The sequence below is a fragment of the Delphinus delphis genome, chromosome 16, assembly GCF_949987515.2.
Source record: "Delphinus delphis chromosome 16, mDelDel1.2, whole genome shotgun sequence".
Lineage (NCBI taxonomy): Eukaryota > Metazoa > Chordata > Mammalia > Artiodactyla > Delphinidae > Delphinus > Delphinus delphis.
The window spans coordinates 53,758,707-53,783,847 of NC_082698.1; the positions used below are offsets into that span (position 1 = coordinate 53,758,707).

General features: G+C 46.3%; 1 protein-coding gene and 1 long non-coding RNA gene across 2 annotated transcripts; one reads left to right on the forward strand and one right to left on the reverse strand.

The window, feature by feature from the left end:
* Positions 1 to 41: 41 nt before the first annotated feature.
* Positions 42 to 11,307, reverse strand: LOC132439897 (uncharacterized). The gene is made up of 3 exons (XR_009522455.1): positions 11,187 to 11,307; positions 7,166 to 7,381; positions 42 to 1,061 (listed from the first exon to the last, which is right to left on the reverse strand). It is a non-coding gene; the product is annotated as an uncharacterized lncRNA (long non-coding RNA).
* Positions 11,308 to 11,543: 236 nt separating this feature from the next.
* Positions 11,544 to 24,653, forward strand: PLAC9 (placenta associated 9). The gene is made up of 4 exons (XM_060034706.1): positions 11,544 to 11,717; positions 21,843 to 21,940; positions 23,123 to 23,261; positions 23,739 to 24,653. The coding sequence occupies exons 1-4, from the start codon at positions 11,654 to 11,656 to the stop codon at positions 23,783 to 23,785; spliced, it is 348 nt and encodes a 115-aa protein (XP_059890689.1). The 5' UTR covers positions 11,544 to 11,653; the 3' UTR covers positions 23,786 to 24,653.
* Positions 24,654 to 25,141: the final 488 nt, after the last annotated feature.

The following is a 25,141-nucleotide window of genomic DNA, read 5'->3' on the forward strand; positions in this document are numbered from 1 at the left end:
TTTGTTCATGATGAGATTGTATTACACACATTTTTCTGCAACTTGTTTTCTTTATTCAACAGTAAATCTTGGAGGTAATTCCATGCTGGTGTACATAGATAGAATTCATTCATTTAATTAATTAATTTATTTACTTACAGTAAATATTTATTTACTTACAGTTTTATTGACATATAGCACTGTATAAGTTTAAGGTGTACAGCATAATGACTTGACTTACATATATCATGAAATGATTATTGCAATAAGTTTAGAGAACATCCATCATCTCATATAGATTCAAAATTAAAGGGATAGAGAAAAAATTTTTTTCCTTAATGAGAACTCATAGGATTTACTCTCCAAACAACTTTCACACAATATATAACATACGGCAGTGTTAATTATATTTATCATGTTGTACATTACATCCTTAGTATTTATTTGTCTTATAATTGGGATTTGTACATTTTGACTGCCTTCATCCAATTCCCCCTCCAACCACCCCCCATGTCTGGTAACCACACATCTGATCTCTTTTTTGATGAGTTTCTGTGATTGGGTTTTTTGAACTATAACTGACCTACAACACTGTATTAGTTCCTGTTACTCAACATAGTGACTTGCTATTTCTATACATTTCAAAATGAACACCATGATAAGTCTAGTTGTCATCTGTCACCATGCAAAGATATGACATAATTATTGACTATATTCCCCACACTGTACATTTCATATTGTTGCAGTAAAAACAGAAATGACACATTTCTTTTCTGATAAACAAGTAAAATAAGGAAACGATGAACAGGCTGGGGAAATAGCATAAACAGGCCTAAAAGAGTTAAGCAATCCTGGTTATTCTTTAGCTGTTATACTAACAAACACTTGTAGCTAGACTTGTCCTTCACAAAGCAGATTACTCTCTGACTCCATATGAATCACCCTTCGTACCTGGCATTTCTTCTCCCCCTATACTCCCTTGTGGCACTCTTCATTTCAGAAAGAAGGTCACTGGCCGATAACTTCAGGGACACCAGACCCCACTGATGAGCCACCTGACACCAGCTCTGGCCATGAATTTGCTGAAGGAAAAAAATGCAAGTCCTTCATTGCTTTGAACCTTATCACCTACCTGCAGACCATGAGCCCCAGGATAGAAACCTCTCTCTATTCCCAGAAAAGGAAGGGCACAGTTCTTGAGGTGCTAGCCTGCTGTTACCCCTTTTGCCAGGCAAAGATTAAAGCCATTTTCCTCATTCCTCCAAAATTCGGTCTCCATATTTCTTTTTGGCATCGGTGCCCAGAGAGCCAAGACTTTTGGCATCAATATCTGCCACTCATTTATTCTGCAAATGGAAGTTTGTACCTTTTAATCTCTCTCCTATTTCTTTCCTCCTCCAACCCCCATCCCCTCTGGAAACCACCTTTTTGTTCTCTGTATCTATAATTCTGCTTCTATTTTGCTGTATTTGTTCATTTGTTTTGTTTTTTAGATTCCACATACATGTGAAATCATACAGTATTTGTCTTTCTCTGTCCGACTCTTTTCACTAAGCATAATACCCTCTAGGTGGATCCATGTTGTCACAAATGGCAAGATTTCATTATTTTTATGGCTAAGTAATATTCCACTGTGTGTGTGTGTATACACACACATACATATATATCATATCTTCTTTATCCATTCATCTATTAATGGACACTTAGGTTGCTTCTGTATCTTGGCTACTGTAAATAATGCTATAATAAACACAGGGGTGCATGTATCCATTCTAATTAATGTTTTTGTTTTCTTCAGATAACTACCCAGGAGTGGAATTACTGGATCATATGGCAATTCTATTTTTAATCTTTTGAGGAATCTCTATATGGTTTTCCATAGTGGCTACAGAGTCAATGCAACCCTTATTAAAATATCAAGAGCATTTTTCACAGAACTAGAACAAATAATTCTAAAATTCGTATGGAAACACAAAGACCCAGAATAGCCAAAACAATCTTGAGAAAGGAGAACAAAACTGGAGATATTATGCGCCCTGATTTCAAACTATACTACAAAGCTACAGTAATCAAAACAGCATGGTACTGGGACAAAAACACACACACAGATCAAGGGAACTGAATAGAGAGCCCAGAAATGAATCTACACAATCTGTCGAAGGAGGCAAGAATATACAATGGAGAAAAGACAGCCTCTTTAAAAAACGGTGTTGGGAAAATGGGACAGCTACATTCAAAAGAATCAAACTAGACTACTCTCTCACACCATGCACAAAAGTAAATTCAATATGGATCACAGACTTAAATGTAAGACTCGATTCTAGAAGAAAACATAGGCAATAAGCTATGTGACATCAATGTTAGTAAATTTTTTTTGGATATGTCTCAGGCAAAAGAAACAAAAATAAACAAATGGGACTATATCAAACTAAAAAGCTTTTGCACAGTGAAGGAAACTATGAACAAAATGAAAAAGCCACCTACGAATTGGGAGTAGATATTTGTAAATGTTAATATCCAAAATATATGAAGAACTCATACAACTCAATAGCAAAAAACCAAACAAGCTGATTTTAAAATGTGCAGATCTGGATAGACATTTTTCCAAAGAAGACATAGAGATGGTCAACAGACACATGAAAAGATGCTTAACATCATTAATCATCAGTGAAATGCAAATCAAACCACAATGAGATATCATCTCCCACTGTCAGAATGGCTATTGTCAAAAAGGGAACAGGGGCTTCCCTGGTGGCGCAGTGGTTGAGAGTCTGCCTGCTAATGCAGGGGACACGGGTTCGAGCTGGGAGGATCCCACATGCTGCGGAGCAGCTGGGCCCGTGAGCCACAACTACTGAGCCTGCGCGTCTGGAGCCTGCGCTCCGCAACAAGAGAGGCCGCGAAAGTGAGAGGCCTGCGCACTGCGATGAAGAGTGGCCCCCGCTTGCCACAACTAGAGAAAGCCCTCGCACAGAAATTAAGATCCAACACAGCCAAAAATAAATTAAAAAAAAAAAAAAAGGAACAAATAACAAGCATTGGCAAGGATGTGGAGAAAAGGGAAATTCATTTATTATAACATTTCCTTAGTATACCATATGTCATCTGTGTGTTTCATTTCCTTAGTACACCATATGTCATCGGTGTGTTTCATTGTCTAAGTGAAACTGTAAAGTCAAAGGGTATACACATATAAAATTGTTGTAGACATTGGCAAATGGCCCTCCACAAAGGCTGTACAAATTTATATTCCCAACAACAGTCAATGAGGCTTACATCATGGAAAGGTAGAGCCATCAGAAGAAACAAATTTGAGGAGATAGGTCATTTTAGGCCCACTGGAGCCTGAAAAGATGATCCCCAGCCCAGAGGACTGGGAGAAGGGCTGCCTCCACCAGGCTGAGGATGGGTCTAATAGTGACCGCCCCACAAGATACTCATTAGTTACAAAAGGGAAAGCAGTAATTTTGCGATGGAAAAACCTGGCAGACATCACCTTTACCACATCGTCTTTTCAAAGTTAACATCACCAATAATGAGACAGAGCAGTATCATAAGTGTCTTCTGATGTGGTGCAATGGAAGAACACAGTATCACTCATACGAGGTTCTCAACAAAAATGCAGAAACTCAAACTCTTCATGAAAAAAGTTCAAGTTGAGGGACATTCTACAAAATAATTGGACAATATTCTTCAGAAGTGTCAAGGTTATTAAAGACAAAACTCACTAGCCTGGACTCTTAAAACTGTCCAATCATGAGAGACAAAAAAAGACAGGAGCTGTTCTAGATTAAAGGAGCCTAAAGAGACATGACAATTGAATCAATGCGGGATCCTGGATTGCATCCTGGGCCAGAAAAAGAACAGTAGTGAGACAACTGGCAACATATGAATAAAGTCTGTAGCTTCTTTAATAGCATTGTATTAATGTTAATTTCCTGACTTTGATAATTCTACTGCAGTTCTTAAGATGTTAATATGTGGGGAAGCTGGTGAAAAATATTCAGTAACTCGCTGTATTATTTTTGTAAATCTAAACTTATTTCAAAACAAAAAGTTTTTTTAAAAAAAGAAGAGGGTTGGCATGATTGAGTCATCCTTCAGCCAAAACCCTGCCAGCACTTCTGCCTACAGCACAAAGGCTGACTCTCCCGAGAGTGGCATTCGAGGCTCTCAATAATCTGGCCAAACATCCCCCCAGATTTATGGCTCCCCACTCTCCTGTAAACCACTCACACCCCACTAACCTCCATGGCACACAGTACCTCTTGCTTAGAAAAACCCTACTCATGTTCAAAGGCCCCCTTTGTAGGGCCTTAACTTTGCACTTACTTCAGGAAGCAGAGTCAGCAGCGGCTCTTACTTGGTCAGCAGTTGACTTTCCTGACTCCCTGTGTAATAGGGAACAACAAATCTGATTCCATATTGGATCTGTTTCTTTTTTTTTAACCTTTGTATTCTGTCGTTTTTGCTACAAGTTAATCACTAAAGGGATGTGGGCTATACCTTAAAGTATACATAATAGCCCATCTCTGAAAACCCTGCCTCCCATGCCTGAGGGTTAAGCTAAAACACTTTTCTTTAAGCTCACTGGAAATATCCTGACCAAGCCCACCTGTGAATGGCTTCAGGAATGAAGAAATTAACACACCCCCTCCGAAGTCTGGCCAGAACCAGGAAATATATCTCCTTTTTTTACTTTACATCCTCACCTCCCCCTCTTTGTTCCATAAAAGAAACTAGCATCCAAACCTGGGCAAGATGGTTCTCTGGGAAACTAGTCCATGCGGTCTGCTGGCTTTCTGAATAAAGTCACTATTCCTTGCCCCCAACAACTCCTCTCTCGAATTTATTGGGCTGTCCTGTTGCAAGCAGTGTGAGCTTGTACTTGGGAACACCTGGAAACCCTTAACTCCACCTGAGGGCCTCTGCAGGCCTGCGCATTGCTCACACCCTTTCTACCCTCAAGGAACTCCCAACCTGCAGATAAATAACGTGACGAAACAACAGTGACCAGCTGAGGAGAGCTCCTCAGAGGCAGGCAAGGAAAATCACGTTTTCTGCCATGAGGTAGGAGTTACTGTTACCCCCTCTGCAACAATGACCTGGCTGGGGAAACAACATAGACAGGCCTGAAAGAGTTAAGCAATCTTGATTAGTCTTTAGCTGTTACTACTAACAAACACTTGTAGCTAGACTCTTCCTTCACAATGCTGATTGCTCTCTGACTCCATGTGAATCGCCCTTTGTACCTGGCATTTCTTCTCCCCCTACCCTCCGTTGTAGCACTCTTCATTTCAGAAAGAAGGTCATGGGTGATAACTTCAGGGACACCAGACCACCTGACCCCAGCTTTGGCCATGAATTTGCAGAAGAAAAGAAATGCAAGACCTTAATTACTTTGAGCCTTATCCCCTACCCCAGACCAGGAGCCCCGGGCTATAGAACCTTTCCCTATTCCCCAGGGAAGGGGGCACAGTTCTTGAGGCGCTAGCCTACTACGTTTCCCTTTTGCCTGGCCAAAGAATAAAGCTACTCTTTTCTACTGCCTCCAAACTGTCTCAGTATTTCTATTCGGCATTGGTGGACAGGGAACCAAGATCCTGGCATCAACCACATTTAAAGGACCAGCTCGCCCTCCCTCAGGGGGTGAGCAAGGACACCCGTTACTTGTCACTCCCTCCTGCTGCAGCACAAGTCCCAGTAAAGCCTTGCCTGAATTTCTTGTCTGCACTCATCAACTTCTATTGATTAAAGAGTCCAGGAACCCAGGCCAGTACACAAGGAGTGTTCTCGGTTTATATTTTACCCCAACTCCGGTCTCAAGGAGCAAAATGAGATCATCTCCCTAGAGAACATTGCAGACAAGGTTCTCACAGAACTAGGGGAAATGCCAACTGACGACCTACCCTCCCAAGCCCACAAGGATCCCGGAGTCATAAATGAACACGTTCTTGGGAAATGTCTATGGCTTTAACAATGAACTGAACTGACACTGAGCAATGTGAATCTATGCAAAAGTATCTCAAAACTGAGCAGGTGGACCCTGTTAGGCTGTTTTCCTCCACCTTTAATGTGGATTCATCACACTTCAAAATACACTAGGTGGGAAACTGCTCTTGCCAACCTCTGGGATAACCACAGAACCCTCCTCATATAGTACCAGCCGAGATTAACTGAGAAACAAGCAGGTGGTGCTTGGAACAGCACCTGACGCAAAGTCGGAATCAGTGAATGTCAGCGTCAATGAATGTTGGCCTTTGTGACTATAATTATTGATATTATAGTTGTTAACATTAGGCCTCTACCCCCAACCCCTCTTCACTCCTCCCTGTACCCAGCAGATTTCCCTATCTTCCTACATCTTCCCCTACCTGGGAGAATTTGGGACTGCTTGCCAGAAAGGGGGTAGATTTTAAAAAAAAACCAAAAACCTTCTTAAATCTCATCTCGTTAGGTCCCCCACACCTTCCATCCCCTACAGAGGCATCTCCAGCCACACTCCACTGGTTCACTCTCTCTGCCTGTAACTTGTGTGGCCCTGGGCTAGCAGCCCTGCTCCATCTGTGCTGAAAGGGGGTGGCCTGGCCCACGTGGAGCTGAAGGCTTCCTGGAATTGGTCTTATCTGAACCAAGACAAGAAGACAAGGAGGCTTTGTATGGCTCCAACCCTCCCAGCCACTGAGGCCCTTTCAGTGGGTGGTCCCTCTCTCCCGCCTCCAGCCCCAGAGGGATGGCCAGCCCCTACTTCCTGTTTGCCTTGGCCCCTTGCCTTTGGGTGCAGACTAGGAGAACAAACCCTGCCAGATGCCCTCTGCCCCCATTTTCCCCCACAACACGGCCAGGCTGGGAGGCCGCGCACTTCCTGCAGCGTTGCCTATGGGGGCACTGGCACCCTGGGAGCAAATCCCCACATTTCTATGTGACCTTAGGCCACCACCTAACTTCCCCAAGCCTCAAACTGTGTGTGTTCACCGTGGATATTGGTGCCACCTGCCAGGGTGACAGAAGCGTTAGAGGAAAGGAAAGCTTGCACATTACGGCACTTCAGCTATGCAGGCAGTTAGGGGTCGTCTCCCCCTAACTGCTTAAGGACTTGCCGCTCTGAGCCCCCAAATACCCGATTTGTCCTCTTCCACCTCCACCTCCACCTCCCTCCAGATTTCCTCACTACCTAGTTACTCACCTGGGGCCTGATAATGCTTAAGGGAGTGAGTTTTAGGGCTTCCCTGGTGGCGCAGTGGTTGAGAGTCCACCTGCCGTTGCAGGGGACACGGGTTCGTGTCCCGATCCGGGAAGATCCCACATGCCGCGGAGCGGCTGGGCCCGTGAGCCATGGCCGCTGAGCCTGCGCATCCGGAGCCTGTGCTCTGCAACGGGAGAGGCCACAACAGGGAGAGGCCTGTGTACCGCAAAAAAAAAAAAAAAAAAAAAAGAGAGTGAGTTTTAGAATCAGATCCACCTGCCTTCCAACCTGGGCTCTGCAGCCCTCTGACCTAATCAAACATATCTTATCTGAAAAGGAGATAAAAACACCTTCTTTTTAGGTTTCTTGGGGCAAGGATTAAATGAAATAACATATGGACAGCCTGAGCACAACCTGTTTCAAAGAAGTTTAGCAAATATCAGAGTAATAATAAATAGTGATACTTAATTGTCATCAGTCCCAGCTGGCCACCGTCTTGCTTTGAGGCCCAGCATATGGTTGGCATATTTCCCTAATTTCCCCAATTTTAACTTCATTGGTCATTTCTAGAGAACATTGGAAGGAGGACATTAGCAAACTGGGTCCTTATCATCCTGCCCAGAAGTTTTCCTTCATATGTTTGGGCTGGCTTCTGTTGGTATCAGGAAATAAATTGATCGCCAAACACTTATCTTAAATCCAGCCCATTTATTGAGTAATTCAAGTAGTTCTTTTAGCTCTACTGGATTTTTTGAGAAAGCAATTGAATCTTCTACTAATATCAGTATTTTGTCTCCTTTACGATAACTCTTCTTTTCACCAGTACTTTATTGCATCTTTCAGACCACAGATAATTAATAGTGGTGATGGATGGTGTCTTTACCTCATTCCTGGCTTCCTAAAGGATGCCACTCTCCTTTCTCCTGCAGGTATGTGCAAACCAGTTGTGTAAGGTAAAAGTAGTTATCTTATGAAGAAAATGTGCTTTTATTTTCTTTATTTCTACCTCTTAGATTTTGTTGTTGTTTTTAAGTCTGGGATGGCTATTTAATTTCATAAAATAATAGTTTCAGTATTTATTGAAATGATAAGCTTATTTTAGTTTTGTTTCTCTGACCTTACAACAGACATGATGGCGAGAGATTTTTTTGGACCTCCACTTGGGAATGAATAGCTAAACCAACAACTTGTTTTATGTTCAAATTAGTGGCTAAAGGATGGACTGTGCAATAGAGAGCAGGCTATTTAGATGTCCATGTGGGAAAATAATTTAAGCTTGAATCATTCCTTGGAACCACATAAAAATTCTAGAAGTATTAGAGGTTACACCTTTAAAAAAACTTCAGGCTATTTGAAGAAAATGTTGGAAAATACTTTTATATTTGAGGAATCAAATATAATTTGATTATATTTGAATATAATTTGATTATATCCCTGATGTGAGGAATCATACGCAAGTTGTAAAATCTAGAAGCCATAAAAGAAAATACTGAGAAATTTGGCTACCTAAATAAATATCTAAAACTTCTGTATGATGAAAGATATCACAAAGAAAGTTAAAGACAATAGAAGAATGGAAGAAAACATTGCCAACATATCTATCAGGCATTACTGGATTAATAATCAGAATATGTAAAGAAAAGAGGGAAAAACAGAAAAAAGTATTTGACTAGGCAAATAAAGCTCATCTTCACTCAATAAATAGCATGTAAATAGAAGCAAAAAGGTAACTTTTTTTTCATCATCAAACTGTCAAAATATCAAAAGATAAATATTCAGTGTTGGAGAAAGTACAGGGCTGCCAGATCTACTTCAGCTCTTCCCACTCCAGATGTATTTTATGTAAATGGTACCCCCTACAGCACAACTGCAACATAAACTACAATGTGACTGGGCGCACCTTGGAGCCTTGCTCTCAGTGCCCCGCCCCTCCTTTGGGCTTAGTAAGAGCCTTTGGCATATCTAGCAAAATGTAAAAGGCCCTCTGAATCACTGATTCCTCTTCCAGGAATAAGGCCTTTCAGAAATACAGAATTATGTAATATATACATAAAGATATATGCAAAAGGATGTTCACTGAAGCATGCTTTATACTGGAAAAAAACACAAGGAAACAAACTCCATGTCCATCAACAGGAGATCATCTGGACAAATAATAGCGCCTTCAATCATGAGATATTTTGCCTGTCTCGGATTTAGGTGTACTAACATAGAATGATCTTTAAGATTTGGTGTTATGACTGAGATGAACACGAAGGTGAAAGCAAATCCCCAAAATATATTATTCAATCCTATGTTTATATATTTGTGTCTGAATTTATATTAGATCGATAGGAAATGCACAGACAAGGAACTGGAAGAGTCCACCAAGCTGAGGGAACTTGACTGGAATTGAGACAGGCTGGGACCTGGGACCTGGGACCCTTTGCTGCAGTGCTTGCACCTGGACGAATGTCTCCTCCAGCAACATAATACAAAGAAACTATACAGGACTAAAAATAACTACGTGCGTGGGCAGTTGGGGCAAATTAGGAACAACAAGATACAAAAGGACCAAAACCCAACGGCCACTTCTGAGGAACTGGGAGCAAAAGCAGGGTACTGTGCATGCGCCCTGCACGCAGCACTACCAAGGGGGTGGGCAGACCACCTGACCACCCCTCCAGCAAGACCCCTGGACCCACTCCTACCCTCACCCCACATAAGGAACCAGCTCAGCCTCCCCTCCCCCCCAGGGAGTAAGCAAGGGAAACTGTTACTTGTTTTCACTCCCTTGTGCTGCAGCACCAGTCCCAGTAAAGCCTTGCCTGAATTTCTTGTCCGGTTTCTTATCAATTTCTGTTGATTAAGAAGGCCAAGAAGCCTGGTCTGTAACAGAATCGCCCGGTAGGGGGCGTTTGTGACAGGGAGGGGTTTTACCCTGCATGCTTTATTACTTTGTGCCTCTACCACAATAAGAAAATATTGTATATATGTTGTTTTTATTGCAAATTCAAAATATGAGGCAGCCCACTTATTCTGAGCTTCAAACCTGTGGGTTTGACTGTTCTTTGACAACTTCCCACCGAGGTAAACTACCAAGAAAGTCCTATTACCAAGTGTGAAACCTTCTTGGCATTTCTGAAATAAATCCTTCTTTTGAGCCAGTTCATGTGGGCATCCCAATTCCCAAGAGAGCTTTTTAAAAATTTAGATCCAAGTCTCTGTCCAAGATCTGCTGACTCAAAACCTGAATTTCTGTTCCTGAGGCTATTATCTGGAGGAAGAAGTGAGAAGCAAGGATTATTGCTTAGTGTGGTAGCTATATTTGTACAATTGCACAGCCACAGTCTGTAATAGAGAAGGCAGAGGTGCAGCCTTGATCTGCAAGGGCTCCAGTTAACCCTAAAGGGGCCCCTTGATGGAGAAAAACATACTCCTGGGCTTGGCGATGAAGGGGCTCCACTGGCAGCCAGGACGTGCACTCAAGGCTCTGCAGTGCAGATGTTAGGGCTGTGGCTTTTGCTTTCCCAAATCTTAACTTTTTTTTTTTCACTTGTTGAGTGGGTGTGTCCCATAGGTGAAGGTTCAACTACTGTTTTTTAAGCTGGAGGGAGGTGGTGATGATTTGAAGTTAACTGAAAAACCCACCCAGCTCTTACTCTGGGTTTGCTTAGAATGGAGAAAGAACCCGGCTCTCACTAATACGTTGTATCAATATATTATTATCTACCAATAACAGAACTGGATTCAAATCCTGACTCCACATTACACCAAGTGTGTGACTATTGGCAAGGCTCTTAACATCTCTGAGCCTCAATTTCTTGGTCTGCAGAATGGACATAATGATGCACTCCTGATGGAGGTGCAGTGAAGATCAGAGAGATGGTGTATGTAGAATAAATCAAACAAAGCTTAGTTACTGTTCATTCATACTGGGTGGTCACTAGACCACGAACTCCTCAAGTGCAGACATGTGAATATGAGAATTATTTCGTTTTCTCCCCCCTCCAAAGTTTACCTAACACTAACTTGTACAGACCTTAAGTATGTGCTGAACACTCTCTCCGATGTCATGAGAGTTGCTTACTCGTTCCTGGTGGGCAGAGAAAAGCTTCCACACCCCGTGCAGTCAGGAATTCAGATCCCGTGCCACAGGTGTGGGTGGCACTTCTCTCCAAACTGCAGTCCGCCCGTCTGCGAAATGGGCTCATAACGGAGCACTGGACCCCTGGCTGCATCGCCCACTCTTCTGCGCTCGGGCCCGGGGGAGGCGCGGGGGCTCAGAGCGCGGCCCCTTCCAGGGGAGGCGCCCAGCCTGGCGCGTCGCCCCTCCGCCCGCGGGGTCTCTGGAGGGGGCGGGCTCGCTCGAGCCAGAAAGCCCGGAGCCGCCCAGGAATCTTGGCGGGGACTGCGAGCATTTCCTCCCGGGCGGGCCGGCGCGATCCCGGGGAGGGCGGGGAGGGCGGCAGCGGGCAGACGCGGCGCTGCGCTCCGCCAGCCGGCAGCATGCGGCCCCTGCTCTGCGCACTGGCCGGGCTTGCCCTGCTCCGCGCCTCGGGTGCCTTCACCGGTGAGTGGGGCCCGGACGCAGGGCGAGGGTCGGGGAGGCCGCGGACCGCGAGGAAGGAGCAGGAGAGAGGGAGGGGAGAGGGAGGGAGATGGGAACGAAGCCAGATGGAGAGGGATGGAGAGAGGGAGATGCAGGGAGGGAGAGAGATAGATGGTGAGAGAAATTGCAGAGAAAGATGGAGACAAAAAAAGGCAGAGAGATAAAGGCAGAGGAACAGAGAGAATTACAAAGGAGAGAAGGAAGAATACAGAGGGCAAGGGAGAGGCTGGGACAGAAAGAAACTTTGGAGGTAGACAGATGGGTCTGAACTATGAATGAGGAGGATAGAGAGAAAAAGGAGTTTGAGAGGCAAACGGAACAAGAAGGAAGGAAATAGAGGAACTAAAATGGCAAGAGAAAGGGGGTGGGGGAGAGAGAAAGGGTGAGAGGATACTGAGGAAGAGAGGCCGCTTTGAGAGAGACAAAAAAGGAGAGAGGGAGTGGAGAAACCCATTGCCCCAGGTCGACAGGAAAGAGAGGAGACCAGGATCACAAGGTGGAAGGTCAAGTCTGCAGGGTGGGGCAGCCCCAGCTCCCCACCCTCCAGACCAGCCCTGCCCAGAGGGCCTGCAGAGGCGCCCAGGCCTGGCCCAGCACAGCCGGTCAGGGCCCAGGCAGGAGGCCCCTGGAGGCCACGGCTTTACCTGCCAGGTAGTCTGAGGGGCTTCTGCAGCCTGTGGAGGAGGCCAGTTGTCAGCCTTTTGGAGAGCTTCCCTGAGGGCCTGAGCTGCCTTGGGTGGGTGGGAGGAGGCTGCGGGAGGGAGAGGCCCTCCACTGGCTGGGCTCCTTGCCGTGCCCTGTCCCTTCTAGCCTTCCCTGACAGCAGTCTTAGTGCTGCCCCTTCACCGGTGAGGCTCGGACAAGGTGGCTGCAGAGGGACTGACTGTATGCACAGGCGTTCCTTCCACCACCCCAAGACTGCACTTTATACAGCACTTTACAACCACGTTCCCATTTACCCAAGGTCTCTTGCTGGCCTCAACCAGAGGCAGCTGATGCCCATCCCAGTTGAACGGGCGAGGGGAAGGCTCAGTCTCTCCAGGCATCCAGGGACCCTACCCCTTCAGCCAGGCCCTTGTCCACACTTAAGGCTGCTCCCCCATCAACCTGGAGCCGGTGGCTGTGAGTCACCCTGCCCTGTGTTAAGATGGAAGCTCCCCTGACCCCTGGCCCAGCCCCTTTCAGGCACAGGGAACTGTGGGAGTGGGCATCCAGGGAAAGGGTTGAGGCCAGTCTTGATCCTGGGCAGCCCCTGGCTGAGTGAACTTGGGTGAGTCATGTCACCTCTCTGAAGCTATTTCCTCTTCTGTAATGTGAGGAGAATGGTACCCACCAGCAGAGCTGGATGAAAAGGGAAGTACCCAGCACGGAACACCTGTCAACACACATTGTCTCCTTCCCTCGTCCCCTCGGACAGCTCCGCTGAGCTCTCTGAGGCCCAGTTCTCCACTGAGGTTGGCTAAGGAGGACCAACAACCCTTTCCTCACAGGCTGTGTGAGGAGTGGCTGGGACCATGCAGCACAGAGCCAGGCCCAGGTGCTGTCCTTTTTCTCTGCCTCCCCGCCCTGCCCCATCTTGCCTGGAGTCCCCACCTCCAGGAGCTGAGGGGACAAAGCCGAGTCTGTGCTCCCCCAGAGGGAGGAGCTGGCCGCCCACAGTGGCAGACTTTTTGTGGCCCCTTTAGCTATGACTGGTATATACATTTTAGCTTAAAGCCATTTTTAAACATTATTTTCCTCCTGATCATCCTCATTGCTCCAGATTAAGAAAAAAAAAGAGGAGAGTATAAACATATTAATGTAATTTCACATTGAGTTCACACATTTTTGTGTATAACCTTTCAGACTTCAGACAATATACCATGGTTTTTCTTAACTGTTGATTATCAAATCTGTTGGATATAAACACAGAATAGAGACCTAGAGATTGTCATACTGAGTGAAGTAAGTCAGAGAAAGACAAATATGATATTGCTTATATGCGGAATCTAAAAAAAATGATAAAAATGAACTTTACAAAACAGAAACAGACTCACAGACTTAGAGAACGACGAACTTATGGTTGGGAGGTGGGGGAGGGATACTTAGGGAGTTTGGGAGTGACATGTACGTACTGCTGTATTTAAAATGGATACCCAACAAGGACCTATTGTACAGTACAGGGAACGGTGCTCAATATTATTTAACAACCTAAATGGGAAAATAATTTGAAAAAGAATAATAATAATAAAAAGAATAGTATAGTGAACCACCATGTGCCCATCACTCTGTTTCAACAAGAATGGATTCCTGACAGATCTGGATTCATCTATCATCCCCACCTTCTCTCCCCTCTCTCAGATTATTTTAAAGGAAATTCCAGGCATTATATATTTTTATCTGTAAGTATTGCCTTATGTATTTCTAAAAGATAAATAATCTTTTAATAACAATACCATTATCACTCCCTAAAAATGGACAATAATTCCGTAATGTCATCAAATATCCAATCAGCGTTCAACTGTCCCTGATTGTGTGATGTTTTTATATTTGGTTTGTTTGATCCAAATAAGGTACACACATTGCTTTTGGTTGATATATCTGTTAAGTTTCTTTTAGTGAGTTTTAAGTTTCTTTAGTAAGTTCTTTTTCCCCTCTTTTTTCTTAAAATTTATTTGAAGAAACTGGGTTGTTAGTCTTATAAAGTTTTTCCCATTTAAATTTTAGCTGATTGCATCCCCCAGGTGTCATTTAAATTGTTCTCTCCCCTATATTGTCTATAAACTGGTAGTTAGATCTAGAAGCTTCAGCTAATTCCAATTAGATATTTTTTTTTGCAAGAATACTTGAAGATGGTTTATTGCTTTAATTTTCATTTCTTTGATTACTACCAAGGTTGGATTTTTCTTCAAAGGCGTATTGGTCATTTCTGCTAATTCTTGTGAACTGTCTTAGACTTTTCCATCGTGGTAGTGGGATTTTTTCATATCAATCTATAAAAGTTCTTTATGTGTTGAGTGAAGCAGACTGTCTTATGCTACTTGTAGAGAATTTTTTTTTTTTAAGTTAAGGCTTCAGTTAATCTCCTTTCCTATTTTGCTATTGGAGGGATATCAAGTCCTAGAGCCTAGTCCTATTAGCCATTCTCACCCATGCCTTGGGGCCCACGGGGGGAAGCTCTCACTGTCCACCACCATGCCAGGTCTCTGTGGACATCTGTCTTCCATTGGGCTTCTGCTTTTTGCTTTGGGTGGAAGAGGAAGACGCTGAAGGGCTGTGGTGAGGATCACTGCATTTCTTCTTACAAAAATGGATGTTGTGGGGAGGGAACCTCTCAAAGACAATCTGATTCAATGTACACAGTTGGGCTCTTGTTGGGCCTCAAGACAGGTGCAAAGATGTCATGTGTATAGGTCCCCTTTGCCCCATTCCTGTCCAGCCCCTCATTTTACGAAGGAGGAAGCTGAGACCCCCCAAGATAGGAGGCCCTTAACTCATCACAGAACTGCCAGAACATAGTATAGACAGTGTCTTGCAGGTAGGATTCAAATCCTGTCCCCACTACCTACTAGCAGTGTAGTCCTGGGCATGTTACGCAACCTCTTTGGTTTTCTAATCTATAAAAAACTGATAAGTAAGAGTACTGAGCTCACAGATAGAATTAAATGAGTTAATGCATGTAAGCACTCAACAAAAAGCTTGGCCCAGAATAACTGATCACAAATTGACAGTAGCTTCAAATATAGAGTGTGGTTGTGCCCATTCTAAAGGTGAAGAAACTAAGGATCCAGCAAGTGGGATTGGCTTGTAGCAGAGCCCAGAGAGCCCGGTCAGCCCTGAGCCCTCTGTTTGCTTGTCGGAGAAGCCCCTCCCAAGCATCCCTTGGACTCCTGCACAGGTATAGTCCTAGAGCAGGTGCCTCCCCGTCTTGAGGAGACCTGGTCAGAGTGATCTAGTGAAAAGCACTGGCTCCAGGTGGAGAGGCGGGGCTGCAGGGGCTTTCACTGACCTGCTTAGTCTCCAGTCCACCTGGTGAATGACCTACATGGCATTTGCACATCATCTGGCAGTTCCAAGGCAACTTCAAATGCAGGATCCCCTTGGATCAACACAGCAGGCCCACCAAGTAGACAGAGCAGGGCAGATCCCTCACAGACGAAGCTGAGTCAGAGGCAAAGAACACAGTTCAGTGGAGGTGGGACCGTGCCTCTGACTCCCAGACTTGTGAGTCCCAGACAGTGTGTGGAGAGAGGTTTATCCTGGATGGCTTCCTAGACCTCAGCATGGTGGGGGTTTAGGAATGTTCTAGTACTTTATAACCCAGTGGATTATAAATCACCATATTCCAAGGTAGAAGGAATCTGGTTTCCTGGATGGCCTTGGAGAGCGGAGCTGCCTGCCAGCCCTGACCATCAGCCAGTCCACCTCTGAACTGATATGTGAGAAAGAAATAAACACACATGTGATTGAGGGGGACTCTTTGTTGCAGCAGCTCAGCTTGTTTCCTCACTTAACCAGACGCCGACTGTATTGGACTGACATTGGTAAGCTCTCAGAGTGATCGGCAAGGCTCAAATCCACATCTGGAAAATGACCAGAGAACAAGGGAGACAGGACGTATCACTCCCAAAACAAAACAAAAATGTTCCTTAGCATCTGAGCTCCCTCTTAGGGGGCTCAAGGGTCCCTCTCCTGTTTCAGCCAGAGCACATCCATAGACTAGAGTTCTTCATATAGTTGTTTGAAAATAGTGTTCTTCTGATTTTAAAAAAAACAAAAAACAAAAAAATACTGATGGTTTGGAATGAAGCACAAATTTTAATACAAATATCAAATGTGGTCACATTTATTAGACTATTATATTGACTGTGGTCAAATAGAATTAACCCCCAAGTGCCAAGTGTGGTCAAAGCAGCACCTTTCAGGGTCAGAAATCCTTTGAGTTGTGTGCGCCTTCTTAGTGTTCGGATCCAGAAACAAAAGGTCTCCTATGCCTGTCAGTGAGGGGGTGGGGGGGAGGCCCAGTGGCCGTGTCCCTTTAACTGGTGCCTGCACTGGGCCTCCCGTCTCCACTGGCAGCCTGCTCTCACCATGTTCCACCCAGGCCCACCATCCGGGGTGCGCATAGGCCCTGAGCGGAAGCCAGGCCAGAGAAAACAACCCTGCATCCAAGAAGGTCCATTTCCCAACTGGCCAGGTCAGGGAGGGCGGGATCGAAGGAGGGAAGGGAGCACCGCAAACCACAGCCTTGGCCGCACATGGTCAGTCGTGATCATCCTTCAGCTTCCCCCACTCCTCCTCTGGTCTGAGCTTCCCCAAAGCCCCGTGAAACTGGCGTTATCGTGAGCCCCTTTCTACTGGTGAGGAAGCGTGAAGCAAAGGGAGCCCTTGCCCAGTTCTTGCCTTGCGGGAGCTTCTGGGCCAAGAAGCAACTTGTCCTTGACTCATCCTGGTTCGGTCTTTGTAGTTAATTTCTGAGGCCTGAAAGACAGAGGCAAACCTCGGATGAGCTGCGTCTGGCAGTGCCTCCGCCCCCATCCCCAAACCCGTGTTACAGAGGAGGCAGCAGAGGCTCGGGGAGAAGAAAGTTCCCACGGCCCCGCACCAATTCATGGCTAGGAACGGAGGTCTGCAGTGTGTTTTCTGCCGTCATGCGCTGAGGTCAATGCCATGAGCACCCACGTGGGGGAGGGAGCCGCAGCGCAGGGTGGCCTGGCTCTGCCCCAGCTCTCTCTCAGCAGAGCTCCCCCGGAGGCCTGGATGAGCTCACCGACGGTTGAGCAGTGCAGCCCAGGGCGCAGCTGCGTCCAGATGTGATGCATTAGTGCTGTGTGATTTGGAGAGCAACCTCAACCCAACCTCTTCCCTGGAGGGGTTTGGGAGCCAAGTGAGCCCTCATCGCTGACACGTAGAGAACAGGATGTTTTAGGCTGAGGGAGGGAGCAGATTCATGTTGTTCGTGACTTCCAGAGCTGGCAGAGCCCCACTTGGCCGGCAGGGTCATGTTGCTTCCTCTTGGCCTAAGCTGGGAGGAGGGGGAAGAGTACTTTAGGGTCTGGGAGGGGGCAGGTGGGACTCAGGGGAACGTCTTGGCCTAGGGCCCCTGGGTGGAGCTTGCAGAGGGTGTGTGTGGGCCCGGACCTAGACCGAGACAGACCCCCTCTTCCCTGACAGCCCTCTATCTGGGTGAAAACAACTCTGCCTGCCCCCTCGAAATCTTTTCTCTCTAGCTGAGCACCCCAGTTTTTTCAGCTGGCACAAAGGAGTCAAAATCTGGAGTCCCTTCACGGTGGCCGCCTTTAGCCCTGCCTCTGCCTGTCGAAAGCCTTCTCACGATGAATAGCCCAGAATGGAGCGCAGCCCTCCAGGTGGGGTCTCTCAGACCACCCACCCCCCGACACCCATCCTGAACATTTTGTATCAATGCACGAAGCCCGTGGCTTCTGCTTTTTGCTAACAACCCCATCAGAGAACTGGCTTTTATTATGGAAAATTTCAAACCATACATACAAAAGTAGAGAGAATAGCAGAATTAACCCCATGTCCACATCACCCAGTTTCAACAGTTACCAATCTTGGCCAATCTTGTTTGCTCAATACTCCCACCCATGCCTCCTCCCACTCCCAGGCCTGGGTTATTTTGAAGTAAAGCCAAGACATCATAGCATTTTACCTATAAATATGCTCAGCATAGATCTCTAAAAGGCTCCCTTAAAAAAAATAACCAAAGTTATAACATCCCCTCCCTCCCTAAAGTCAACAAGAAGACCATTGTTGTTGTTTTTTTAAATACTTATTTATTTTCTTTCTTTTTTTCTTTTGGCTGCATCAGGTCTTAGCTGCGGCACGCAGGATCTTCGTTGCGGTGCACAGGCTCTGTAGTTGTGGTGCGTGGGCTCTGTAGTTTTGCGGCACGCAGGCTCTCTAGTTGAGGCACACGAGCTCGGTAGTTGTGGCGTGCAGGCTTAGTTGCCCCACGGCACATGGGATCTTAGTTCCCCGACCAGGGATTGAACCGGCATCCCCTGCATTGGAAGGTGGGTTCTTTACCACTGGCCCACCAGAGAAGTCCCAAGACCATTGTTTTTTTTAAAGTTATTTATTTTTGGCTGCGTTGGGTCTTCGTTGGTGCGTGCGGGCTTTCTGTAGTTGCGGCGAGCAGGGGCTACTCTTCCTTGTGGTGCGTGGGCTTCTCATTGTGGTGGCTTCTCTTGTTGTGGAGTACAGGCTCTAGGCGTGCGGGCTTCAGTAGTTGTGGCACGTGGGCTCAGCAGTTGTGGCTCGCGGGCTCTAGAGCGCAGGCTCAGTAGTTGTGGCGCATGGGCTTAGTTGCTCCGCGGCATGTGGGATCTTCCCGGACCAGGGCTCGAACCCATGTCCCCTCCATTGGCAAGTGGATTCTTAACCACTGTGCCACCAGGGAAATCCACCATTGTTTTTTGAACAGGTTTTTCTAAGTTCAGTGGATGGACATAATGAAGGGGAGAATGTAAAAACCCAAACTGTTCTCCACAAAAGATGCTCAGAGTGGAAGGAAGTTTTGCCCCTGCCTTGGTTCTCGCCCCTGAGTGGAAGAGCTGAGATCCAGAGAGAGTTGAGACCAGGGACTCGCAGGGCATGGGGACTCTGACAGAGCTCCAGAAGGCCAGCTGGCTGAGGTGGGGCCAGGGGAAGGCCAGGGTGCCTGGGGTCCAGTCGTTTGCTGACTGTGTGATCTTAGACAAGTCACTCAGCCTTCAGAGTTATACATTCATCACCAGCAAAATAGCTCACTATCCTTACCCCAAGACCTGCCAACCTCGGGCAACCCAGCCAACATCGAAGTCTTACAAGAGTTTTGCATCTACAAAGATCAAGTCCAAAAACTCTTACCCCTGCTCTGCTTCAGATGCCCACAGCCTTGGTATTGTCACTGTGAATCTGCTCTACCTCTAAAAGCTGAAATTGCAATATCCCTTATCACTTGTTCCTTCTGTTACTCCCATCATCTCACTGAGATCTGCAGTGCCCTCAGCCCTTCCATTTCTCCCAATTATTGGCCCTCTTATTGCCTTCTCCTTCGTTATTCAAGCTAGATGCCCGAGCTCGTCCCCTTAAGCCCTTGCTGGTCGAATCCTCAGTTCCTCTGCACTCTTGCTCTTCACCGCACTCATGCCACAGACTCCCAGGTTTCAGCTCATCAGCCATCTGTCTCTGCTGCTGACACCCACCTGCTGAGCTGCTGCGGGCGGGCTTCCTTGTGATGTCAGGTTGTTCTGCATCATCCTCCTAACCGCCTTCCTCATTCTCCTCATCCCCTTTTGGAGCCCCCTCTTTATTCAAGCTTCTTACCCAGGGGCGGGCTGATACACTGGCTTTCGGAAAACAAAAAAAAGCATTTGTCAGTTTCCATGGTGGAAATACTTTCACCACGGCTCCCATTTTAGTGGCTGTGTCCAACAACCCACTCACAGAATTCCTGATAATACTTCACAACTCGCTTTCCTTTCCTAACCCTACACGAATTTTCAGCAGATGATTCCCCTCTTACTTTACCGAGTGAACGGAGGCCATCAGATGGGACTCCCTCAACTTCTTGGCCCTTTAAGTAGAACTTTTTTACCCATTTTTGCTGCGTTTCCTCTCTCTTCCTTCCACATTTGACCCCTACCCCCACCACCATTTCTGGATTCTGTGGCCTCACATCTCTTCGGGAAATGCATTCTTTCAGTTCTCCTGGCTTCCTCCTGTCCTCAGGCTATAAGCATGGTTGCGTTTCTTCAATGCTTAAAAACCTGGAAACAACAACAATAAACACTGCTTTAGATCACCTTGTGATCTGATCTCCCTTCCTTCACAGCCAGGCTTCATGGAAATGTTTTCCAGGATCTTAGTTTCCTCCTCCTGACTTTTCCTTCCCTTCTCATCCCATTGCGACTAGACTTTGCTCTGTCGGCACCTCTCCGCTAAAAGCGCTGGGACGGCATTCAGCGTCCACTTTTCTGTTGCTCCGAGTCCTTATCTTGCTAGACCTCCATGCTGCTTTAGGCCATGCTGACTGCTTCACCCTTTTGAAAGCTCTTGGCTTCTCCTTGCTTCTGGGGCAGCATCCTCCTTTCTGTGTGTCCATGTTCTCCAAGGACTCGGCCAACTCAGACGCCCTGCAGGTTATCTCAGAGCCACCAACACTGCAACTTGAGCTCAAAGCCCGGGCTCTAAACTTCTGGTGTGAAGGTTGGTGGTGTAAGGAACCAAGGAGGAGCCAACGTTGGGGAGGAAAATGATGTTGAACAAACTGAACCTCAGATATTCCGCTTACTAGCTGTGTGGCGTTAGACGTATCATTTCACCTTTCTGTGCATCAATTTCCTTATGTGTAAATTGGGGCTAATAATTGGTTGTAGAGGTTGACTGAGTTAATACATTTGTTTAGCACTCACTCGTGTCAGATGTTACTAACTGGTCACCAATGTCAATTACTATTACTATGACTACAATATCTCCATGCATTTTCTTCCTCTCTTCCTACGGTTACTGCCTCCTTTCATCACTTCTTACGCTGATTACTGCAGTAACTTCCTGCCTTCAAAAACGAATCTCTCTCAAAAAAAAAAAAAAAACGAATCTCTCCAATCCATTCTCTGTATTTTAAAAATTCACATATGACTGCATGACTCTCCTGTTTAAATAAACCCCAAAACAAGCATTGTGATTGGTTTATTAGGGCCCGGCCTTGTTTCCACGATCCACCTCTCCAGTCTCAACTCCCACCCACCCTGTACTTTCCAGCCACTTCAGGCTTCCTGAGGGTTTGTGCACTGAGCCATGCTATTTCATTCCTATCTTTGCACATGCCCTTCCTTCTGGCTGAAACATTTCCTCCCTTCCTTTTCTTACCCAGTTCAGGCAGCACCCCCTTAAGGAAGCCTACTTGGGTCTGTAGGAGACCATGGCCAAGTGAGTGAGTGGGGCAACCCTACACTCACACCCTGATCCACACTGAGCCTTCCTCTGCTTCTCTTTGGACTGTTTTTAGGACCCACCTCCCTTGAGCCCCATGTTTGCAGGAGTCTCTAATGTTACAGGGAAACCGAGGGCCCCACAGTGACAAGACTTGTTTTCCTACAGCTGCTGAACCCTTCATCCCCTCCCGAGGAGACCCAGCTCGGACTGCAGGGTGTGACAGACACATGGCTGTCCATGGCCGGTTAGACGTCATAGAGGAGGTAATGAGGGTGACCTGAGAGGGCATGCAGCTTCAGGACCACCTGCCAGGCTGGTGGCTTTGGAGGGTTCAGGCCAATCTTGCTTTGGAAAGTTGGGGAAATCTGGGCCAATCCTGTTCCCTGGCCACTATGTTAAACATCTCCTTGCCCTACCTGGGCTGTTAGGCTGTCCAGCCCCCAACAGACCCTGCCTCCCCGGGACCTTGCTTCCCACCAGCCAGAGATCTCCCCATAATCACCAGATGAGAAGGTGGAAATTCTATTGCGGTGTTTTGTTACACAGCCACGGTTTGTAACCTGGGGTCCATAAACTTGTGTGGGGAAAAAAAATTGCACTTCATTTTCACAAACCTTTAGCCGAGATTTAGCATTCTCATTCACTATAAATACAGACAACAAACTGCAGGAGTATTAACAGCACTGTGACTTTGTCAGCAATAGAAATCACAGATAATTTCATCCTATTATAGTCATTGTGAATATCTCAACATATTGTTTACTATCAGTATGTCAAAATTTCAGTAGTAAAAAAAAAAAAGAAAAAAAAAAGAAAAAAAATTTCAGTAGTTGTTAGACCTGGTGTTAAATAAGTTAATAGATAAATGTTTATATCAAAATTTAATTTTTATAGTTTAATAGTATTTTACTGCAGTTTATACCCTTGGAAATCCTGTATGTTTTATTTTTCTCAATGAAAGCATTTTTCTGATGGCGATCTGTAGGTTTCACCAGACTGCTAATGGGGCTCATTTGTGAAAAAAGTTAAGAACCCTGAATAAAGAAAATTTCAAAATCCCAATACTGTCATTTGGCAGAATTGCCACCAGGGGGCGGGGTAACAAAAGGAATGTGAGCTCCCAGTGGTGACACCCTGAAATGGAAAAAAGAATCCCAGAGTCCCTCCAAGCCCCAAACCAATGACTGGGTAAAACCCCTGAGTGCCTGCCAGAGGCAGGAGCGAGCAGCCTTAGAGAGTGAGCTCCTAGGAATTTGTTATCTGGGGAGCTGAGAGGCAGGCAAGGGCAGGGCCTCAATCAAGAGGACCCAGGTCCCCTGGCACCCAGTTCTCTCCCCACCGCACCCTACTAGACTTCCAGGTGCTCCTTAGGATGTGGCTGATTAAGTGGGACTTGTCACCACTCTTGTCCTCTACTCCTCCCCCAACTTCTCTCCTTGCTTTAGACGGTGGAGAAGACAGTGGAGCACCTGGAGGCAGAAGTGAAAGGCTTGCTGGCTCAGCTGGAGGAGCTGGCCTGGAATTTGCCCCCAGGCCCCTTCAGCCTGATCCCCGACCTCGCAGAGGAGACGGTGAGCAGCTCAGGTAGCAGAGATGACAGCCTCCAGGGCTGGGCAGCAGGGTGGGGACAGCTGCTCCACCCCCATGGTGTAGCCTGGACAAGCCAGGGAGGCTCCAGATCCTCCTTGGGACAGAAGTGGGAGGCATCCTCCGGGCTCACCCCAAGTGTTCTCTGCCCCCACGCCCGGGGTTGCTGCAGCCCAGCATCGGGTAAGGGCACCTGGAAGAGTTCCACTCTCAGCACCACCCTGACTCAGAGCGGCTGCCTCCTTCCCTGGCCATTTACACACGTCACAGCTCCTACCCATCTCCCTTCTACTCCTCTGCCGCCACCAAACCCTATCAGGGAAGCCTGGCATCCCTCTCATTGGCAGTGGAGGGACTGCCACCTGCTCCCTCGAGCCCTGCGTCCTGGCACAGGAGTCCCCAGGGGACTGGGAGGGGAGGGCAGGCAGCCTTCAGCACCGTTTGCTCACTCCGAGGCCGCCCCCTTTCTTTCAGATCGCCTCTCAGCACCAGAGCAGGAGCCACCCAACAGCTGGCAGTGATACACCAGCTCTCCTCTGAGAACAGAGCCGTGCGCTCTGGCCTGCCGTCCTCAGCTTTGTGCAAAATAAAAGCTACTCCTTTGGTCCCCTCTGTGTCTGCTGACAGTGACCCCTGCAGCCACAGCCCCTTCTCCATCTGCTCCCATGCGCTGAGGCTCACACCCCCTGCAGGCTCAGACCTGTACTTCCGCCCTCCTTATTTATAGGGGTGGACAGGGCAGGAGTTAGTTCAAGAGGTGAGGCACCTGAGATGCAGAATCGTTAAGGCGGCACAGTGGAAGGGCCCTTTGAGTAAACTTGTTACTCAAAATGTGGCTGTAGGTGAACAACAGGGGTGTCACCTGGGAGCTTATCAAAAATGCAGAATTCGGGGCCCTGCCCAGACCTCCTGAATCAGAATCTACATTTTAATGAGATCCCCAGGGAATCTGTGTGCACATTAAAGTTTTAAAAAATGTTTCTGTTGAGATAAAATTCAAAATTTTAACCATTTAAAACAGTACAAATTCAGTGGGTTCACAATGTGTAGTCATCACCACCTTCTAATTCTTATCATCACCTTCTAATGTCAGAAATTTTCATCACCCCCAAAAGAAACCCTGTACCATTAAGCAGTCACTTCCCATTCCCCCTCCCATCCTCCCTTGGAAACCACTAATATTTCTTTCTCTGTGGACTTGCCTATGCTGGACATTTCATATAAATGGAATCATACATTTTTGTGTATGATTGTGTCAGACACAAAGCCTTTTGTGTTTAACTGTTTTTCGCTTAGCATAATGTTTTCAAGGTTCGTCCATGTTGTAGCATGTATCAGTACCTCGTTCCTGTTTATGGCTGAATAATAATATTCCATTTTATGGATATATCACATTTTATTCATCCATTCATCAAATCAGTGGATATTTGGGTTGTGTGCACCTTTTGGCTATTATGAATAATGCTATGAACATTCATGCATAAGTTTGTGTGGATATATGTTTTCATTTCTCTTGGGTCTATAATTAAGGATGAAATTGCTGAGTCAAATAGTAACTCTATGTTAAGTTTCTGAAGAACAACCAAACTGTTTTTGCATAGCAACTGTACCAGTTTACATTCCTACCAGCAATGTATATATAAGGTTTTCCATTTTTCCTTATCCTCCCCTACACATCTTATTGATTATAGGCATCACACTAGGTGTGAAGTGGTTATCTCGTGGTTTTAAGTTGCATTTACCTAATGCCTAGTGATGCTGAGCATCTTTTCATGTGTGTCGGCCACTTGTATGTCTTTTTTGGAGGAAGGTCTATTCAAATCCTTTGCCCATTTTAAAAACTAGGTTGTCTTTTTGCTGTTGAGTTGTAAGAGTTC